Source organism: Protopterus annectens, chromosome 7.part0, assembly GCF_019279795.1.
Source record: "Protopterus annectens isolate FY-2018-M chromosome 7.part0, PAN1.0, whole genome shotgun sequence".
Taxonomy (NCBI): domain Eukaryota; kingdom Metazoa; phylum Chordata; order Ceratodontiformes; family Protopteridae; genus Protopterus; species Protopterus annectens.
The window spans coordinates 195,687,383-195,709,034 of NC_056739.1; the positions used below are offsets into that span (position 1 = coordinate 195,687,383).

General features: G+C 41.2%; 1 protein-coding gene across 1 annotated transcript in view; it reads right to left on the reverse strand.

The window, feature by feature from the left end:
* LOC122806349 (mucin-3A-like) overlaps window positions 1–21,652 on the reverse strand; it is a 239,655-nt gene that overhangs the window by 94,171 nt on the left and 123,832 nt on the right. Inside the window, exon 2 of the mRNA XM_044076687.1 lies at window positions 8,935–9,067. Coding sequence (XP_043932622.1) covers window positions 8,935–9,067 — 133 coding nt within the window. The remainder of the gene's footprint in view (window positions 1–8,934; window positions 9,068–21,652) is intronic.

A 21,652-nucleotide genomic window follows, 5' to 3' on the forward strand; every position in this document is an offset into this window, starting at 1 on the left:
GATAAAGTCATGATAAATGATGCATAAAAATGAGTATTTGAGATGTAAAAGATGAAACAGAAATGTTGCTCTGCTGGATTTGAACCTTGACTATACTATTAGCCACATCTGCTCTCTCTCCCCCTGGAGCATGTCTGCATGTTCTGGTTCAGGTAAATATGCCACCTATGACAACTGACCAAAGAAGCTTGAACACAGCATGGATTCTTGGTTCTGTGACTGCAAATATCAAGTCTACAGGCATCATGGCCAACTGTCTATGTGACTGCACTGCCACCTGTGTAGTACTGGAAAATGAACACATCCAGAAACTTCACATACATGAAGAAGTTTAAAGCACTTTAGCACAAAGACTTGTAAGATCCAAGTTCGCACAGCAGACTGAATCAGCTCTGTTTCTCCTGATGATGCTGTATTACACTTTACTGGCACCTTCATATCTATAATAGCTATATTAAAATATCACAAGGTGAAATGCCACACTCAGCCCTCAGTTGCACCTATCACTGATTAAAATGTGATGATTAAGTAAAGATGGTTATAATACATTAGTGCCATAACTACTGAGTAAAGAGTGTGGTTAGGGATAAATCTACTTCATTTGTAAACAAATCAAAGAATTAGACAACTTTTGCAACGAGATAGACAAAACCTACACAAACTCTGCAGCAAGCTAGACAAAAACTATGCAACCTCTGTAGTGAGCTAGACAAAAACTACACAACCTCTGCAGCGAGCTAGACAAAAGCTACACAAAGAATGTTTTGCCAAATTATAAGATGCCCCCAAGAAATTCTGGTGAGCAGCAAAGAAGCTAGTATGTCCTGGCTCAGAAAACAGTTTAACTCTTCTACCAGCTGCTAAGCATCATATAGTGGTAGAAATATGCTAGGCTAGTGGAAGCTGACTACAACATCAAACAGTAAAGAGACGAGACAGATAAAGAGTATATGGGTGATGCTATGAGGAGAGGAACTGTAATATGACCTCTCTGCTTAGTTTGATAGAAGCATTCATGTGTCAAGTGGGAATGGCAATTAAACGAGAAGTGGATAAAAATTAGATAGCAACTAAATGCACCAAAAAAAGCAAAGGAAAGAATATAAGGAGAAGGATCAGATGTGAAGGAAAAAAAATGTAGAAAATCCGTAAATATACTAGCAAATATAGAGATCTCCCAGAACAACCTTATGTCGATTTGGATTTGATGCAGGAATTGTTAAGGAGAGGTGAGTCAAAACCAAAAGATGAAAGGTTAATAATGGCAATCCATGATAGTGGACTTTGTACACAGTTTACAAAGTCCATTGAAGATGTGGGAGAAACAGACAAATGTAGGCTCTGTAAAAAAGAACTGGAAACATTACCACATCATTGGGCTGGTTGTGATACACTCATGGTGGAGGGCCCTGTAACATGACCACATCATCATGCTGTTTGTGATACACTCATGGTGGAGGGCCCTGTAACATTACCACATCATCGGACTGGTTGTGATACACTCATGGCAGAGGGCCTGTACACTGAAAGGGACAATAATGTGGAAAGACTGTTGCACTGGGGATTGTGCAAACACTGCAATATAGAGGTTCGTAGGTGTGTACTAGGCTAATGACCCTGGGGCCTTTACAAGCCTAGCCAGTAGAAATGGCCTGGCATTGTGATGCCTGTCATTACTTCCCAGTGCCTCTATCAAGTAGAACCACTGGAGTGATCCCTGGGGTGAACCTTCTATTTCCCATCCACTCCTCAAGATTTCTCTTGAAGAGGACTTGTGAGGTGCTCTGCTTGACATGTATTGAAAGTCTATTCCAGAGCATGGGCAGTCTCTGGGTTATGAACCTGTCCCTCCAGCATGTTCTGTTGATTGTGGCAATAAGGCTGAGGTCTCTGGAGTGTGTGGTGTGGAGGGACTGGGATATCTTTAGATGTAGCATTTCTAACAGAGGTGGGTCAGACATGGGGCTTTGTAAGTCAAGAAGAGATCACCTCTTAGTAGACAATATGAGTCAGAGAATATCTGGAGTTTTTTAAGTCTGTCCATGTAGGACATGTGTTTAAAGCCTAGGACTCTCTTCATGAGGTACTTTTGTTGCCTCTCCAGCTGTTGCAGGTGTCTAGTGAGGTACATGCCAAATGGGGCATTATACTTGATGACTGGTCTAATGAGGGAAGAGTAGAGAGAAATTATGACCTCTTTCTTCCTGGATTCAAAACTCTTGGTAATGAGATGTGCCACATAGAAGGACTTTCTGACCATAGTGACAATGTGGTGGTCAAAGGAGAGGCTGGTATCAACCTGTGTCCCCAGATCTCTTATAATGTCTTCAGTGGGCTTCCATCAATGTGGTAATTAGTGGGAACTGAGTTTTTCCCAAAGGGGATGATGACGCATTTTTTGGCATTAAGCTTAAGGCCATGGTTTTGATACCAGTCATTGGTCTCAGTGAGGCCTTTCTGTAGGATGTCTGCATCACTTGGGGAGTTAATAATGGTTCCCAGCTTGCAGTCATCTGCAAATTTGGTCAGCCAGAGTCCCTCCGTCTTGGCCTGGACTTCTGAGACATAGATGCCAAACAGGAGAGGACCCAGGACCGATGCCTGTGGGACTCCATTCGTGACTGGTCGACAGTCTGACTTGCAGTCTGCTACTTTCACACTGTGGGTTCTATCTGTGAGACAATTTGCAACCCACCTAATGATATAGGGGTTGATGCCTAGTTTGCTGAGTTTATCAATAATACCTGAGTGAGGAATGGTGTCAAAGGCCTTGGCCAGATTGAGGAAAGCTGTGTGAACTGCCTTACCTTCATCCACCGCTCTGGTGACTGACTCAAAGAAATCAACCAAGATGAGCAGGCATGATCTATCTTTCAAAAAAACAAAGTGTGTGGAATCTCGAGTTTGGAGATTCCCTATATCCTTGTTAATTAGGCTCCATAGCTTTACATATCAGACTCATCAGGCTAATGGGGCGATAATTTCCAGGGTAGCTGAGAAGCACTGGGAAACATGAACCACAAAACATTACAGAGAATGATGAAGTGTGCATCACATGGGATCACCCATTACCAATAATTAAAAAAACAGATGCAAGAAAACCAGATATAGTAGTCCTTGGAAAAAAGACGAAATTAGCATTGATCATTGAAACTGCTACACCTTGTGATTACAGTGTCTTGCATACAGAGAGACACAAAGTCATAAAATATCAGGATTTGCAGGCTGAAATATGAGGAATGTGGAAGAAAGATACACAGACAGTTCCAATAGTAATAGGAGCAATGGGTCTAATAAAAAAGAATCTACAGTCGTACTTAGATATGTACCAATATGCCTAATTCTGTATTAATAGCAGAAGGAGTCCATTCTGGTGATAGGGTGGATGCTGCAAAGAGCACTTTGGCTAACATCAAAGACTGAAACAATACTAATTTCATGAACTTTAATTATACCCTGACTTAGTAAATGGGTCCATTCCTCATTGTATTAGAAACCTAAAAGACTTTGAGAAATTGAATCAAGAGAATCACTCTCCCAAAATTTTTTTTTCAAATTGATCGTTTGAGCAAATCTGAAAATCCACTGATGACGATCAAACCATATAACAACCCTGAAGCTGATTGGATATGACTTTCATTTTATAATCCCAGTGGCTTAAGTACCACAAGTCTCCGAGAATGGAAATCTGCTGCCATCATATCACATCACATTGTAAAGGTAGGCCGCCCTGTCAGATTCCAAATTTCATACCAAACATCCATTGAAACCTGGTAGTCAAAATGTTTGAGAGTTGTATACTAACCTACATCAGTACTGACATGTTAATGCCTGACTACTAACATGGTTTTGGGAGTGGCCTCTTCCTTTTATCTTTTAGATGTTACTGAGATGACCGAGTGGTGGGAACAGTTTAAGTGCATGTTCTTAAGTTTGCTTATGGTATTTTACACTGTCATTCACCAACTTCTCTTAAACAATTTAGATTCAGAGGCCCCACCCAACCTGACTCATTAGCTACTTAAAGGACAGATCCCTTCTGTTTGCTGGAAGCACATATACATAGTAACCAGGGATCAGTTCTTCTTCTCTTACTTTTCTCACTGTTTGAAGCACCATGTTTATCGCTTGGTAGCAAGTGACTCATCTCTAATCTCTCCTGTGGATAATTCTGTTGCAGCCATGGAAAGGTTAGCAGGAAGATTCATCTTCCTTCAGAAATGGCCTATCACCTCAGGTCTGATACTAAAGTCTAAAAAGCATGTGTGATATGTGGTGTCAGATCCTTGCAGCCAGACAGAGGTAGGTAATCTAAAATAAGAACTAATAGTGGTATAAGACTGGAAGGTGTTCAATCTGCTTAGAACCTTGGACTTAATGGTAACTGGGATATTAGCTTTATTTTTATGTCATGATATTGGCCATAAGTGTTAGTGTGCATGCAAGTGTGCATTCAGAAAGAACTACTATGGGAGGGCTAGCCACCTGGCTGTGTAAAGCTTGGCTCTAGATGATTGCCACTGTTGAAGTGACACCCTGACCCCATGTGCAAAGATGTGAAAAAGGGGTTGTGGATGGATAGACAGATGGATTTGATCTGGTGTAATTTAAAGGAATGTATAAATAGCAAAATGGGAATGTTGAGAATTCATTAATCAACCAGAGTTATATGTACCCTATTTCTGAATTTTACTAGACGAAGTTTCAGTTATATTGGATTTTGAAGTTTACGGATTGTTTTCTTAATTCTGTAGCAGATTTGAGGATTTCTTTTCCATAGCAATGTCTGTTTTATGCTTAAATTACTTAAATTTTAGTCCTGCTATAGCAAAGTGTTGCAAATGTAGTGCAGGGATACAACTTTTATTTTTGTGTTGCTTGTCTGTAATTCACAGTTGCAGAACATGGAGTTAGTCTATATAAGTAAAGGGATGTGAGTGAAAAGGGACTTGACCCTGCATAAACACTTCTTTATATACTTTATGTAGGGTTTCTACATTTGTGACTTTCCAATTTCTTTTACTTGGTATGTATTCTAATTTCTAGCACCATAGCATTTGAACATTTAACTAGGCTCCATGCAAAAGGCAGATCATTTCCTTATAAGGGAAGTAAGATTTAGCACTGCCAAGCCAGTCCTACTACTTAAACTGTTTGGAGCCATTTTATCCAGTATCCTGAATTGCATTTTTGTAAGGAAACTAGAAATCTGTCTGCCCCAGGACTGTCAAGTTTGTTTGCTGCAAGATGTGACTTTTTTACATTTCACTCAAAGGATCAGGATGGGTGGAAGTGTAATGGTAGAAACTGAATTTCATTCATCTGATGTTTTCCCATTGGTGGACAGATTCTCAGAGGCCCTGCACACTGCAAATCTGCCAAATTATCCAGGGCATCTAGGCCATGGTATAGACAGATGCACAATGCGCAAACAAGAAAGAACATTTGGATGTACACTGTCATGCAGCAGCATGTTAAATGAATGGTGAACAGAGCAGCAGTTTAGCTCACTGTCCATTTCAGTGATGCATTGACTGCTACAAGGGAGTGCAAGGGTAAGTCACAGGGGAATGGTGGGGTATGATGTCAAGGCAAAAAGTGCAAGTATGCCCTTCAGAGTAGAAGAGATATCAGTGCTTAGAGAATGAAACTAAGGGAGATGATGGTTCACAGTATAACAGTCTCTGTTCCTAACACAGTAATAGCACATCTTCCATGTATGCAGTGGCCATGGTGTCTAAAGTAAATGCATGTTATGTGTACAATCTGATGGCAGTGTGTGCATACACTTTGATCTTTACTGTGAATGTGTGTGCAAGTATGCATGTGCTGCAATACACAGTTCCCCGGGAAGAGTTGTACACAAGGTGTGAGAGTTGTGACTGATTAGTAGGCAAGAGTGAGGAATACAATCCACATAGATTCCGCTCTGCATATGCCTCATTACATCTTTCCTCATTTGCAGCTCATACTCTTTTTTTTTTTTTTTTTTTTTTTTTTTTTTTTTTTTTTTTTTGAGCATTTTGCATGTTTTGCTCCCATGCTGGATCCTATGGCCTTCCTACCCACTGCCCCAAATCTGTGCCAAGTCTGCCAGCTTCTCCATCTCCGCAGGTCTACTGCAATGCAAGAGGGGTTGGTTACAGAACATAAGGGGGGCCTGGCTGTCATCATCAGCTGGGAAGTTTTGCACTTGAGCCTACCCCTGGGACTCCCACCCAATCCTGTTGCAATCTTCATGGTAGTGTTTGATGGACTGGCATGCAATAGGGGCAAGCAGCATATCTCTGTGCCTCTGTAGAAGCTCAGCTATGTTCACCACCCTTTCCCCTTTGGACAATGTAACATCATCAGTGTATACCAAGGACTGACAAGAGGGAAAAAAAGACATGGAGCCAGATTCTTAAAGTCATACTCAGTGTAAGTAACTTAATTTGGTGTAAGCCTGTCCTGATTCCTAAAGACTTGCTCTCGGTGTAAGTGGTTTACTTCAGTGTAAGCCTGCCCTGATGATAAAAGGCTTTCTCTTGGTGTAAGTGCCTTACTTTGGTGTAAGCCTGCTTTGATACTGAAAAACTTACTTCAGTGTAAAGTCCATCCAGGCTTCCACCGCAGACCAAATTCCAAAAGACCTGCTCTCAATGTAAGTGACTTTACTCTGGTTTAATACTCCAGATTAAGTCACTTACACTGCGATTAAGTCTTTTGGAATCAGGCCTATAGTGGTTATATGTATAGCAGAGTACAGAATACTTGTACAGATATATTGATAAGGGAAGATCCCAGTAGTGCAACGTCTAAAAATTTTTGATGGATCCATTCCCATAAAACTAGTTCTGCAGATATGATGGCACTTTGCTGTATTCTGCTTTTACTTTTCACAAACCCTCACTGAAACTAAAAGTCAACAGTGAGCCTTACTGAATTATATTTATTTAAATGAATTTGACAATGCAGCCTGCCTGCTACTTTTGTAGTTTACTACAAGTCATATCAGTCTGTCAGTCTTATCTCTCCATCTACAAAGGCGGTTGTGCCATCCTATAATTAACACCATAAAAGTTTTTTTTTTGGCTACTGAATAAGGAAAAGGTTTATACAATCACATAGCTTCTTACTGCTGTAATATCATATAATTAATTATCTGTCTTGTACCTGAAATGCCATACTTTTCTCTGCATCGTTTTGTCTTTCATACATTATTGATAATTGGAGTACAAAATATTTTTCTTATCTGTTATCCTGTACAGTGTAATATGTCTTAATATTTATATTTACTTTATACCAGTGACCTGCAATTTTAAATATTTGTGTACCTTAAGCTAGTAACTCACAGTACGTTACTTTGTTAAATAATCAATTTGTGATATGACCATATATATTGCTATAGCAACTTGATTTATTTATTTTTTCTGGTGCTATAAGCACTTGACTCTAACATGTTTTCTCTTTCATTTACTAATTAGAAGTCCTTATATTTTTGTTGAGCTAAGGAAATGTTTCTTGCAACTATTTTTCAACTTGTACTGATGCTTTATATGGAGATTTTCTCTCAGAGTTGCCTTGAACATGGGCATCATTCGTCTGGCTACCCAGGTCAATAAAATATAAATAAAATAAAAATTACACTTCTATACAAAGATGATTAAATACTGCAGTTTATGACTCATATAGTGTGGGCTCCTAACACCAATCATGAGTTTTTAAGGAGGTCTCTCTGCCTAGCCTAGAGATCACCCATGTTATGGAATTCCCAGCTTCAGTTTCTCCTGGACATGCATCACTTCCAGAATCGAGAGAGACCCGCAATCATACTGCTTTCCATTGGCTAGATTACAAAACTTTTTATGTACTATTTATAGTTTAGACTATTATACTCTGTATGAGCAGTACAAAATCGGGCTATAGAAATACTTTAAAATGTAACTGTGTCATCCGTTAGGAGGAAAAAATATAAGTGCACAGATTTAAAATATTTAATCTGCTCACAAAAATCTCTGTAATACATTGAAAGCATATAGAGAACAATATTATATAATATGATGCAGACCCAACACAATGCATCCTGAGATGCAGTCATTTACATAGTCTGCACAAATACACAACTGAAAATATTGTCAGAATTTGACAATATAAGACCACACTAGGTGGCCATGGTAGGTATCTTATTGTGCAGTGCTTCCCTGTGGTGCAGTATTTCATTGATGCATTTTACTTCTAGGGCATGATCCGCTATTAGCCCAGGATGTCCCACAGTATGTACCTAATATGAGGATTGGCATCCATATTTATCCCAGAAACTCCCCAGTGAAGTTTAGGTATTAATATACATTGTTTATCACAAGCTTAGGGAAATACCATGGAAATCCACTCTGCACATCCACAAGGTGTCACTTAAAGATGCAGCTGTATGACAGAAATGCTAGATAGAATTAATCAGCATTTAAAAGTGGTATCACAAACAGCAACTTATAATGTTAATAGCAAAAACTGTAACTCACTGTAACACCTTTAAAGCATTTGTGCAGGGAACTGTCACTTCTCTGCATCCCTCCACACCTCTTCTCTCAGAGTAAGGGGAATTTTCTGAGATATTACACCCTCAGTCTTAGTGTACACATCAATCACAGTATTATGATTACACTTTCATCTGTCTGTGCAGTCTTGCATTTCTGTCACACACCCAGAAAGGTCTGCATAGCTTTCGTCATGACACGGCTTGTTAAATCTGTGACAGGTGAGTTCAGATGTTCAACATATATGATTGAATACATTTAATATTAATACTGAAAAAAAGTGAGCCTCTGGACTTTGCTGTAATTGATAATGGTAGACACTTCTAGTGTACAATGATTCAGAATGATGATGAACTGGCATTCATTTTGCAAGGAAGCAAAACAAAATCGTCAGTTTACTATTGTTGTTCATAAGTACCTTATTATTGCTCCACAGTGCTTGTAACTTTCCACTGGGAATTGTTCACAGAGATTCCAACACGTTTTAAGTTGTATAGCTTTGTGACAGCATTGGTCTACGTTAGTGAATTCTGTTGAAATATGACTGTTGCCTAAAACAAAATGTGAGAAACAACACATTAATGCTACAGTTCCACAGTCACATGGAGAACAAACAGTAAGTACCTAAACTTCTACCAGACAGTTTATGAGATTGAAAGAATATTTACTAAAGAATAAGGCCATGTAATGAGGCCATGTAGGAATAAAGAGTTTTCAGATGAGCATCCAGTGTAATGCCACTAGGTAAAACAGTACCATCTGTGTATTCTGAAATAAAAGATAATTAAGTGGCTAAATGCTCTTACCCAAAATGGGTCAACAAACCTATGAACCTATGTTATATTACAAGAAACGTGCACATCTTGCAATGTCACAGAATATATTACATATAACAACTTCCCTTATATGGCACAAGTAAGCTTGAGTTCAGAACGCATAACAGCATATTGTGTCAGGAATATTTCTCTTTAGTATAGCTACATATCACTTTGCACAGTATTCCATACTTTTACCTGGGTATCTCAAGTTCAGCTTTTCATCATTTTAGCAGAATTTTTTACTTGAACATAAAGGGTGGTCATTGATGCACCTATACTGGATGCAATAAGATCATTGTCAATGATCTTTAGAAATTTTCATTTCTTTGGTTGCTAAGATTTTTACAGGAACTCCAAATGATATAATTTTCTCCATAATGTATTTGTATTTCCCCACCATTTTGATTTGTTTGTATTTCTCAGAAATTATGCCTGAAGTGCTAATATTACATTCATAATATTTTTTTTTCATTATTAATTTTATTCATTCTGTGATACCCATACTATCTAATTCTTGTCCCAGGGGAATTGGATCTCACCCTGGCTAGCTGAGGACATATGATGAAGAATTAGTCCTGGATAAGATGGTAGTTCATGGCAAAACATATGTACATCCATACACATGCACGCACGCACGCTCGCATACACACACACACACACACACACACACACACACACACGCACACACGCACACACGCACGCACACACACACACACACACACACACACACGCACACACGCACACACACACACACACACACACACACACACACACACACACACACACACACACACACACACACACACTGATGTACTTACATCAGTGAGCCATTTAGAAAATAATCAATTCACCAGCATATCTTTGTATGTTGGAAGAAACTGGAGACACTGGTGGAAAACCCATGTGGATCTGAGACCCTGCATCGGTGGAACCCTGAAGTGCTTTCAGTTAAATTAGTGTTTGTTAGAGTTGTATTTAATCTCAGTTAGAGTTGAATTTAATCTGTCCTCTAAACTGAAAACATTTTGCTATAGCCTTTTACTGTAAGCGTGCACACTACTGGTCCCCCCCACACACACATTTTTTTCACTTCCTATTGTACTCCTAGGTCAATTACTTAAAACTACTTTCTTTCTCTTGGAAAAGGTTTACCTATGTACCTGCAGCCCATACTTGTATTGTTTTTCCCTATAGAAGTGGTGATCCTTTTCACCACACTGTACTAGATTCGTACATCAATCGTAGATTCGTAGATATAGTAGCAGAAGATTTCTAGTTATTAGGGTGATACTGTGATACACTGACCTGGAATTGACTGAGCGTGGTTTTCCTGATTGTTTTCTTGGAAGCTGGCCTGTTCCAGTTTTTCTGGCTCATCCCGCTCCATTCCTCCTTGCTGCGCTTGGGCTCACTCTGCCCCTCTACCCCCATTCCCACCCAGTTCCCTATTATTTAAGTGAACGGTCAATGTTTTAATCGTTGCTTTGTCAACAGCTAGATGTCAAAAAGGCCAAATCCTGAACAAACGGAACAGCGATGTTTTTCCTAGGGAAAAAAATCACTGGGCTGTTTTCGGGACTTTACAATTTCCTCCACTGCGGTGCGATCTCGGAGTTGGTATATTTAAGTGGAGGGTGTGAGGTGTCGGGGGTGAAGCCCCCAGTTTATTTTGTATTTGGGCTTTTTTTTTTTTTTTTTTTTGCGGACCAGTGATTTTTTTTCCCTAGGAAAAAAATCGCTGTTCCGTTTGTTCTGGGTTTGGACTATTCGACATTTGGCTGTCGATAAAGCGACAATCGAAACATTGAACGTTTGCTTATTTAATAGGGAAGTTTCCCACCCTCCCCTGATATCATTTCCTTTATAGTTAAACCTGGTTTGACCCACCTCCGTACTTGCCAGTAGACATCCCTCTACTCTACTCATACCGCACATCACCATGAACTGCAACACCCACTCCCTACGCCTCCTGAACCTTACCTGCTTTTAACCCTTTCAGTCATTCACATTAGAAAACTCCATCAGTTAATTTCTTCTACTAACCTTAAATAAATTATTACCCTTTAATTATGTCTGAGCTGAAACTAAATCATGGCTAAACCACTTACCATATTCCTCATCTGCTTACCACTCCATCTCCCACACTGTTATCCCACTACCCACCATACAAATCCACCCCTGTTGCCCCTTCTCTCTTTAACAATATCATTATATTATTTCACAAGTTCAGAGTACTGTACATACCAAATGCCCATCCTCTCATCAAAACAAAACATCAGTTCCTTTGCAAATATTTCTTCATACAAATACTTCAAAGCACAATACTACTCTTATCTGGTGATATTTACCAACAGCACTCTAGCCATACTTATACAGCACCCCCCCCTTTCCAACTGCCTCACAAATAATTCATTACGATCACAAACCTCGAAAAATCTATCTTTTTTTTCGATGAATACACAAAGCATTCAATAAATGTACCCTACTTCATAGCTGGATTTCTCAATATAAAGGAAATATACTTGCTCTAGCTGAGATATGGCTAAAACATCATATTGCAAACTGCAAAATTCTCCCCCATGGTTATAATATTGTTCGACTGGACTCTACTCTGACCATCTCTCTCTCTCTCCCCTTCTCAATAGCTATCCCTGATTTCTGCCCTGCTGAAATACTTATAGCAACCTATAACCTAAATCAACTTAAAAAAATTGTCATTGCAGCAATCTACATTCCCATGCTCAAGCAGTTTCTTTCTTGGATTTGTATATCCATTCCCTATGAAGCCATCATCCTTGAGGATATGAGTACTGACAGGAACATTGTTAATACTGCATCCCCTAGCCACTCTATAAATCTTTATGGCTTTATCCCGCTGATCACCTCACCCACGCACCAGCAAAAAAATTCCCAGAATGGCTCGGTTATTGACTGGATATTAGAATCCAACCACCAGTGCTATCATAACCATTCCAGCCTACCTAGCTCCCTTAGTGACCACCTGTCTACCTCAGTAGTCAAACACTCTCCCAATCTTAACAGTAGCCACCAATACAAAGAGTCTCATAACCTTAAAAACTACAACCCTGTCACCATAAATGAATTACTGTCCAGTGTAAACTGGTCATTCCTACACACATTACCCCTTAATGAAGCAGTTCAAAACTTCAACAATTTATTCCTAGAAACCCTTAACACCCTGGCTACCAGTAGAAAAATTTGGCTAAAATATAATTAATGCGCCATGGCTAAACCAGGCAACTTGATCACTTATGACCAAGAGAAACAGTGCCTGGAGATCATGGAAAAGAAATAACAACTCAGCTTTCCACCGGAACTTATATAAACAGCTTCACAACCAAACAAAAAAGCAGGTCCTACTAGACAAAAAAAAAATGTTATCAAAAATCTCTGAACAACCCACATTCCATCCCCCCAAAATTCTGGCACTCAATAAACAAACTACTATCTCCAGGGAAGCCCTCTTCACCAAACCTCTTCCCTAAAAAGCATTCTAATGAAACTGCAAGCCTACTTAAAAAGAAGTTATGTACTCACCATAACGTTCCATGTTTGTTGTCCTTCATCTCACCTTCCTTCTTGCTGGTTGGGTGACTTGGCCGTATACTATAGCTGGAGAGCTTTTTACTGGCTCAAGGCTAGCCCCTATCCCAGCATGCCTAGCGGTAGTTACCCATATCTCACTTACGATAACCCACCAGACTAAATAGGTTCAAATTTTACTAAACTTACTTGAAAGGGACCTGCATATCAATGTGTAAACGTCAGCAAAGAGAAAGGTAGGAAAGACTAGGTCTAACCAACTGGTAAGCAAAAGGGAACTCAGCCAGTGTACCCAAACAAAAGGGAAGAAAACTCTTCTCGATCCTCCAGGAGGGGGAAGGCGGGTGGGACGCAAGAAGGAAGGCGAGATGAGGGACAACAAACATGGAACATTATAGTGAGTACATAACTTCTTTATGTTATGTTGTCCCATCTCGCCTCCATTCTTGCTGGTTGGGACAGCGTCTCCAGCACCTATATCTTGGGTGGCTCACTGGAAAATACTCTTCAGGACCATGGAACCAAAGGATGCCCTGTTCTGGGAGGCCACATCTACTTCATAATGAGAGATAAAGGTATGGGGATTAGCTTACGTACTTGTCACACAGATTGAATCTAAAGGCAGTTTGGCTTGAAAGACAATAGAAGTAGCCAAGGCCCTAGTTGAGTGTCCTTTAATTTTTCCTGGAAGTTCTCTGTTCCGCAAAGCATAGACATGGATGATAGTGTCTGAAAGCCACTTTGATAAGGTCACTTTAGAGACTGGACAACCTTTCTTGTTGTCTGCAAAGGATATAAACAATTGGTCAGATTTTCTGAAATCCTTAGTCCTGTGTAAATAGAAACATAACTCTCTGTTAACATCCAACTGATGGAGCTTATACTCTGCCTTGTTGCCATAATTGGGGAAGAATACAGGAAGCTCTATGGATTGATTTAAATTGTGCAATGAACACACCTTGGATAAGAAGGAGGTATTGGTTCTGAGAAAAACTCTATCTTTGTGGAAAATCAAGTACGGGGGACGAGTAGATAAGGCCTGTAACTCTGAAACCCTCCTAGCTGAAGTAATGGCAGTTAAGAAAAAGGTCTTCCATGTTAAAACTTTCAGAGGACAAGAATCAGCTGTCTCAAAGGGAGGAAGAATGAGAGTCTCTAAAACTAGATTTAAATCCCGTGGAGGAGAGGTTCTCTTGCTGGTGGTCTTAAGAGGGAGTTACCTCTTAGGAATACTTTACATAGCCTTTGGGACATGATGTTAGATCCCATTTCTCCTACATGGAAATTAGAAATGGCAGCTAGCTGGACTCGGATAGTAGCTGCTGCTGCTGCTCCTTGTTCAAATGTTTCAGCAAGGAAATCCAGAATCTTAGAAATGGGGGCAGTAAAAGGATTAGTGTCATTCCTTTTTGCCAAACAAGAGAACCTCTTCCATTTACTAGCATAAAGTTTTCTTGTAGTGGGTTTATGGGATGAAATCAAAATGTGTTGAACTGCCGGGGAAACATCTGGGAGCCTGGCTAAGACTGGAAGTGGAGAAACCAAGCCATCAGCTTGAGAGTCTGGACGGAAGGGTGGAAACTACCTGACTGATGTGTCAGAAGATCTGGAACTGGGTCCAGTATCCAAGGCTCCCGTTGCAGATGAAGCCAGAGGAATGGGAACCAAATCTGTTGAGGCCAGTAAGGAGCAATGAGGATTAACTTGCAACCCAATGACTGTGCTTTCTGAAGAACCTTGGGGATCAGGGGGAATGGTGGGAAGACATAAAACAGTCCTGAGGGCCAATCGTGAATCAATGCATCCCTGGGTGACTGTCCCAGTGGTGGGACTAGGGCAAAGTAGCTACTACATTTATTGTTGAGGGGAGTTGTGCAAAGATCGCAGCATGGCTGGCCCCATTTGTGAAAAATCTGCTCTGTAACTTCCCGTTTCAGGGACCACTCTTGAGGCATCAGAATAGCCCTGCTGAGCTTGCCTGCTATCACACTGGATTTCCCCGGAATGTGCATTGCGACCAGAAAGTGTTGGGAAGACATCGCCCATTGCCATACTCATAGATCCTCTCTGCACAAGGGATAAAATCCTGGTTCTGCCCTGTTTGTTGATGTACCATACTACCGATATGTTGTCTGTCTGAATTGCTATAGTCCCCGCAGATAGAGAGTCTTGAAGTGCTTGCAACGCCAGAAGCACCGCCCTCATCTCTAGGACATTGGTGTGCAAGTGGTACTCATGTTCTTGCCAAGTCCCTTGAACAGTCTGTCCCAGATAATCCCCCACCCTATCTGGGAAGTGTCCGTGGTCACTGTGGCTATGGGTTGGGGGGATAGAAACGGTCTGACCATTGATACCAAAGGGGAGTGAAGCCACCATGCTAAATTCTTCTTGCATGACTCCGTGATCCAAATCTGATGTGACATTGGTAAATCCTTGAATGACCATTGAGCCAACAGGAGCCACTGCAGAATTCCCATGTGGAAGTCTGCCATAGGGACCAAGGTAATCACTGCAGCCATTGAACCCAAGATCTTGAGGATGAATCTTGCCTGGATTCTCTTTCTTTTCATGAGGAATAAAACTTGACGATGAATGGTTAACACTCTTTTGTGAGGCAGTTTTGCTATCATGGCCCTTGGGCCTAAATCTCCCCCTATAAATGTAATATACTGACAAGGCAGCAAGGCAGACTTTTCGTAGTTTATGGTGATGCCTAGTTGTGTACAGGTGTGAATAGTGGAGTCCTGTGCCTTGATCAGTTGATGCTTGGTGGTGGCAGTGAGGAGACAGTTGTCTAGATATGGAAACACCCAGAATCCTAGATGCCTCAGATGAGCCATGACTACTGCCATACATTTGGTGAACACCCTGGGGGCTGTGGTGAGACCAAAGGTCAGAGCTCTGAACTGGTAATGACTGGCTCCCAGCCGGAAGTGTTAGTACCTCCTGGACTGCCTGTCCATTTTATATGGTAGTACGCATCCTGGAGATTGATGGAGCACATCCAATTGTCCTGACCCAAAAAGGGAAGAATGGACTGCAGTGTTACCATCTGGAACATTGTTTTCTTGACTGATTTGTTAAGCTTGCTGAGATCCAAAATGGGTCTCCAGTTCCCTGTCTTTTTCAGAACTAAAAAGAACCTTGAGTAAGTGCTGGATTCAATTTGGTCTGGGGGGACTTCTTGGATGGCTCTTTTTTCTAGCAACCTTTGATGTTCTAGGTTTGCTTGATCCCGATTACTGGGTGAAACACCTGGGATTGTGTTGATTTGTTGGAGGGGTTAGTTGGGAGAAGGGAATTTTGTAACCCCTTGATATTATCGACAGTACCCATGCATTTTCCGTGATTATTTGCCGGGCTTTTGGTTACTGAGATAATCTGCCACTGACTGTCTCCAGAGGCGGACAGTCGGGCTTCCTTTCAGGAGCACTAAAAAGGCCTGCCAGAGTAGGTATGTCTGTTGGCCTGATTCTGCGGACCCCCTGCCGTGGGATCAGCATCTCCCATTATTTTCCCCTCTGCCCTGAGGGAAAGGTCTCCACGTGTGTCAGGCAAAACTCCCTGGCATTTTCTGAACCACATCTTTCCGCTCTTCTGACCCTTGGGGTAAGGTCTAGATGGAGCAGAAAAACATACTCCCATGACAGAAAGAGTTTTGTCATCCCGTTCACACCTGAAAAGAGTCTCTTTTACCTGAGGCCCAAACAGCGACGAGCCGTCAAAAGAGGTGTTGGTAAATGAGGACTTCAAAGGCTCTGCAAATTGATAAAGGCGCATCCAGGAGTGTCTACGCAAAGCAACACCTGTGCCTGCTGCCCTACTTGCTCCATCTGCTGTGTAAGAGATCAGCTGCATGGAGAAGTTAACTATAGATGTCAAGGTCTCAAGCTGTGAAGCTGCCTTGCTCACAGCTCCTTCAGCAAGGATCCTGTAGGGTATATCCTAGTTCCTTTAGGAGATCCCTTTGAAGGTGTGTAAAGTGGGATAAATAATTCAGTGACTTGAGAGTAAAGGCCCCTGAAACAAATATATGCTTCCCATACCTGTCCATCATACGAGACTCTTTGTTTGGCAGATGGACAGAAGAAGAAGTCTCCGCTAATTCTTTCTTGGTGGCTGGTGCTACCACCATAGCATCAACAGGCACACCCTTTGACAGAAAGGACCTATCCTCTGGAGCAGTTATGAATTTATTGGGCCTCCTTGGAAATGGATCCATAGTCTCTGGGGAGCTCCAGGACGTCTGCCTCACTAAAGCCAACAGAGGGTCGAAAGGCGGGGACACCCAAGAGGTGGAGGGTGAGGAACCAAATACATCCAGGTACACAGACTCATCCTCAGAGGGGGCAAGGGATTTCCAACCACCCCTCTGTCTAAGGATTTTCAGGATGTCTGAAAAAGAGACATCCTCAGAGGGAGACCATGGGGACCCTTCTGAGTCCTCCAAGTCTGTGTCTGAAGTGAAAGATTCAGGGGAGTCCAAATGCTTCCTCTTGCCTTTTCTCTTCCGAGGGACCTCCTCCGAGGGGTGCTCAGGGGAGGTTTCGGAAGAGGTGGGGTTGCCCAATGTGGTGTCCTGGAGCATGGGTTCCCTATGCTTGGGGGAGGAGAATCGGAGGCAGACTCAGGCACCAAGAGTAGGAGCCAATGGAGCTGAGAGTGGAGCGGTCTCAGAGGACAGCACTCTCATCGTCACCTCGAGGGACTGCGGTCCCGGCTCAAAAGAGTCCCTGGCTCCAAAGATCCCGGAGATCTCTGAACCAAGGACGATGGTTCTGAGGCCAATGTAGGAGCAGAGCTCACCTGCGCTAAAGCCCTGAAAGGGAGACCAGGGTTAGACAAGGGTCTGATGCCACTCCCAACCTTGGAACCAATGAGACAGCATCAGCTCACAGATTCCTTGATAGACAGAGACAACAGAGAGATCAGAGCAGTAGTCGGAACTGATAGACCAGTGGTAATTGGAGCCGACAGTTCCACCACAACTTCCATGCACTCTGGCTCCGAACTCAAAGGAGTTGGAGGAGGAATTGATAATGGTGCGGGTTGGGGTGTCTGCGCCAAATCCTTGTGGGCTGGGCTCGATAGTAATTTAGCTAAGGCCTGCGTCTTGAGAAGCCTCTACACCACCCTCTCCACATCATGATCTGAAAGCCTGGATGATCGAGAGGAATGAGAGGAAGATCGATGACTGCCTGCCACTTTTTTTTTTGTGGATTGTGGAACAGACCACACCAGCTCCAGAGAGGGAGACCTGGTTTGCTTGTGAGTCCTGACTGGCTCCAAAACCACTGTTGGAGCTGCCAGAGAAAGAGCTTTGTCAGAACCGACACTCGGATCCAACAAACTCACAGGGTTATCCTTAGATTTAGATAGCTCTGACATTGGAGCAGATGAAGATGATGGCTTAGGGGACTTTTCCTGTTTTTTTGCTGGCTGAGAATCCCCAATAGCAACATCAAAGGTGCTCTTTAGTAAGCCTTGTAAAATCAACTTATTTTTCCTCTCCTGGAAGACCCAAAAACTAAAGGCAATAACACAGAACATGAGTCCTGCAGGTGTACAGCCCCTAATCAATAGACACAGCATGTGTGGCCATCCATAAGGGACATCTTCTGGCAGCACTAGTCACACTTTTTAAAACCCAAAAGTTTTGACTCCTTAGGATCTTTGGACATGCTAGAAGTAACTACAATATTACCAAAGAGAAAACACCAACAACAGCAACAACAACAACAACAACACTAAAAGGAATTTTATTATTTTTTTTTTTAAACAGGAAAAAGAAATGAGGGAAGGAGAAGAGCCTCTAAGTTAAACGGTGACTCCCCCAACCCAGGAGAGCCTCTAACTTAAACAGCTTCTGCTATAAGGAAAAAAAAAAGAAAAGGCCCTTAAACAAAGACAGGGCTACGAGAAAGGGAACAGGGAACCTTCTAAGTCAAATGGGTTCAAGGAAACAAGTTAGGCCTGAAGGAAAACTACGACGGCCAGAACAACAAAAAGGCAGCAGTGGAAAGGTCAGAAAAGCACTAGCCTAAGGTGAACACACTCTAACACTAAACTAAGAGACTTTAGCTATCTGAAAGCAAAAAAATTTGAGTAAATATCACAAAAAGAAGAAAATACTTAACCTGAGCCAGTATGAGCAATCTCGACACTGCAAGCGGCAAATGAGATCTGGGTAACTACTGCTAGGCATGTTGAGATAGGGACTAGCCTCGAGCCAGTAAAAAGCTCTAGAGCTATAGTGTATGGCTGAGTCAGAGCCGAGGATTGGCTCTCAACCCAACCAGTGAGAACAGAGGCGAGATGGGACAACATAACATCAACTTTTGCATTGAAACAATAGAACAGCTTACTAAACCAGAAACTCTTGATATAAAGACTCCACCTCCCACCTCATCTCTTCCATCATTCTCCCTAGCACCCGTAGCAACTTCCTTCATCAGATCACTTCTTAACAAACTAAAACCCTGTTCCCCATCAGCCGACAAACTCCCTCCATTATTTCTCAAACATGCAGCCAAATCCATAGCATACCCTGTATCTATACTTATCAATAGATGCATCCAAGAAAATACAATACCAGATTCTTCACAGTAGCCCTACAGATTCTACAGAACCCTCAAATTACAGGCCTATTTCCATATTATCCCCCCTTATCCAAGATAATGGAAAATGATATATGTGGATAAATATTAAAAAACGTCCTACAGGCAAACCTGATTACACCTACACAGCACAGTTTCCAACCCTCACACAATACTACCACTGTCCTCCTATCTTTCACACACAACATTGCCCAAGGCAGAGTTAATAATATACTTGTATCAGCTCTATTCCTTGTCCCATCCAAAGCATTTGATACCATTTCCCACCTCATCCTCCTAAACAAACTTTCCAACCTACAACTCTCTGCCTCCACTACCTCCTGGTTTAACAGCTATCTCTCAAGCAGATATCAGTCCATCAGATGGCAAACATCCTCCCCCCTTTCCGTCTTGTTAAGACCGTGGTTCTATCCTGGGCCCCCTACTTTTTAATATATTTACAAATAACCTCCATGTCTCCTGCCCCCACTCTACCTTAATACAGTGCACAGATAATTTCACAATTATTAATACTTCTGACAATATACAAAATCTCCACAGTCACTCAGCAATCTCTGCACCTAGCAGAACAATGGCTAATTAAAAACTATCTGCTTCTCAACCCCAAAAAGACCAAGCTTCTCCTTTTCCTTCCAAAAAACTTCAATCCAGCTAAAGACAACTTCACCATCTCATCCTTAGATAATGCAATTATCACCACCGACTCAAACACCAAATTGCTTGGCATTACTATAAACAACCAATTAAAATTCGACCTACATATCTTAAACTGTATCAAAAAGTCCAATCAAAAACTAGGTTTTCTATACTGCAACAACAAATATATACCTAACAAATCTAGACCTATACTGGCTCAAACATTTATTCTACTGTCCCTGATGTATGCTGCTCCAGTACTTACTAACCTCTAAAATAATCTCTGAACTAGAAACTACCTATAACAAGATAGCAAGAAATAGCTACAAATCCCATCATTGTTTATCCCTGAAAAGCTTAAGATGGCCTGAGCTCCCCCACATGCTTCAAATATCACAACTACAAATTGCACACAGCATCTTAAATAGCCCCAACTCCTGCCCTACCCTTACATCCATAATCACACCCTACACACCCAATTGTGACCTCAGAAGCACACAACAAAACCTCCTGCAGGTGACCAAGCCAAACAAAAATAATGGAAAAATACTTTACATTCATTCAATTGCATACTCATGGAACAAGCTTCCATTGTCCCCTCCCTCCACTACCAAAAGTGGCAAATTCAAAAAGCAACTAAAAATTAATTTCCAACATGATTACTTTAACTGGGCCCAGAGAGCCCTTTTTTCAGAGGAGACCCGAGGAGAAAAGCTCCTGGAAAGTAAATAAAAAAATAAGAAAAACCTAACAATTCAATGTACTTGTCAGGAAATTATCTAATGAATTTTTCTTCTTCTCTCAATTAACATATCTGCTTGGTATCTACCTAAACAGTCTACATATATTACTTTCTCTGCAGTTAATACCTATGCTGTTAAATGCATCTTTGTTGTACTATGCCATGATGTTACTCTGAATGTTTTTTTTTTTTTTTTAGGCATTGCTACATTACTTGTAAATAACAATGCTAACCACATTTTTCAAACATATTGTTACTGCATTCTCAAAATACTGTGCTTTTGCCTTGTATATATTCGTATTGTATAGTTCTCTCTGTTTTTATACTGTCTTACCACTTGAATTGTTAGGTTTTTCTTATTTTTTTATTTACTTTCCAGGAGCTTTTCTCCTCGGGCCTCCTCTGAAAAAAGGGCTCTCTGGGCCCAGTTAAAGTAATCTGGTTAACAAATGTAAAAATAAATAAAATAAAAAATATATAGGGACGACATGCAGATTCTATACATGAGTTATCCCTTCCAAGAAATGCACCAGCGAATGAATCAAGATAAGGCACTAGTGTTCCTCATATATTTATTAAAGTAACTGTCATATATATTTTTATCCTTTTTCTGTAATCCCTTCTATCCTTTGATTATCTTGTTTCCATCTCAAGCACTGTAGCTCAGTCCCTGCATAATTTTAAAGCATCTGTTTGCTGTTTAACTGCTCATTCTTGTCATCCTTTCCCTTACCTTTTAACTTATTTAGCTTTTTCCAT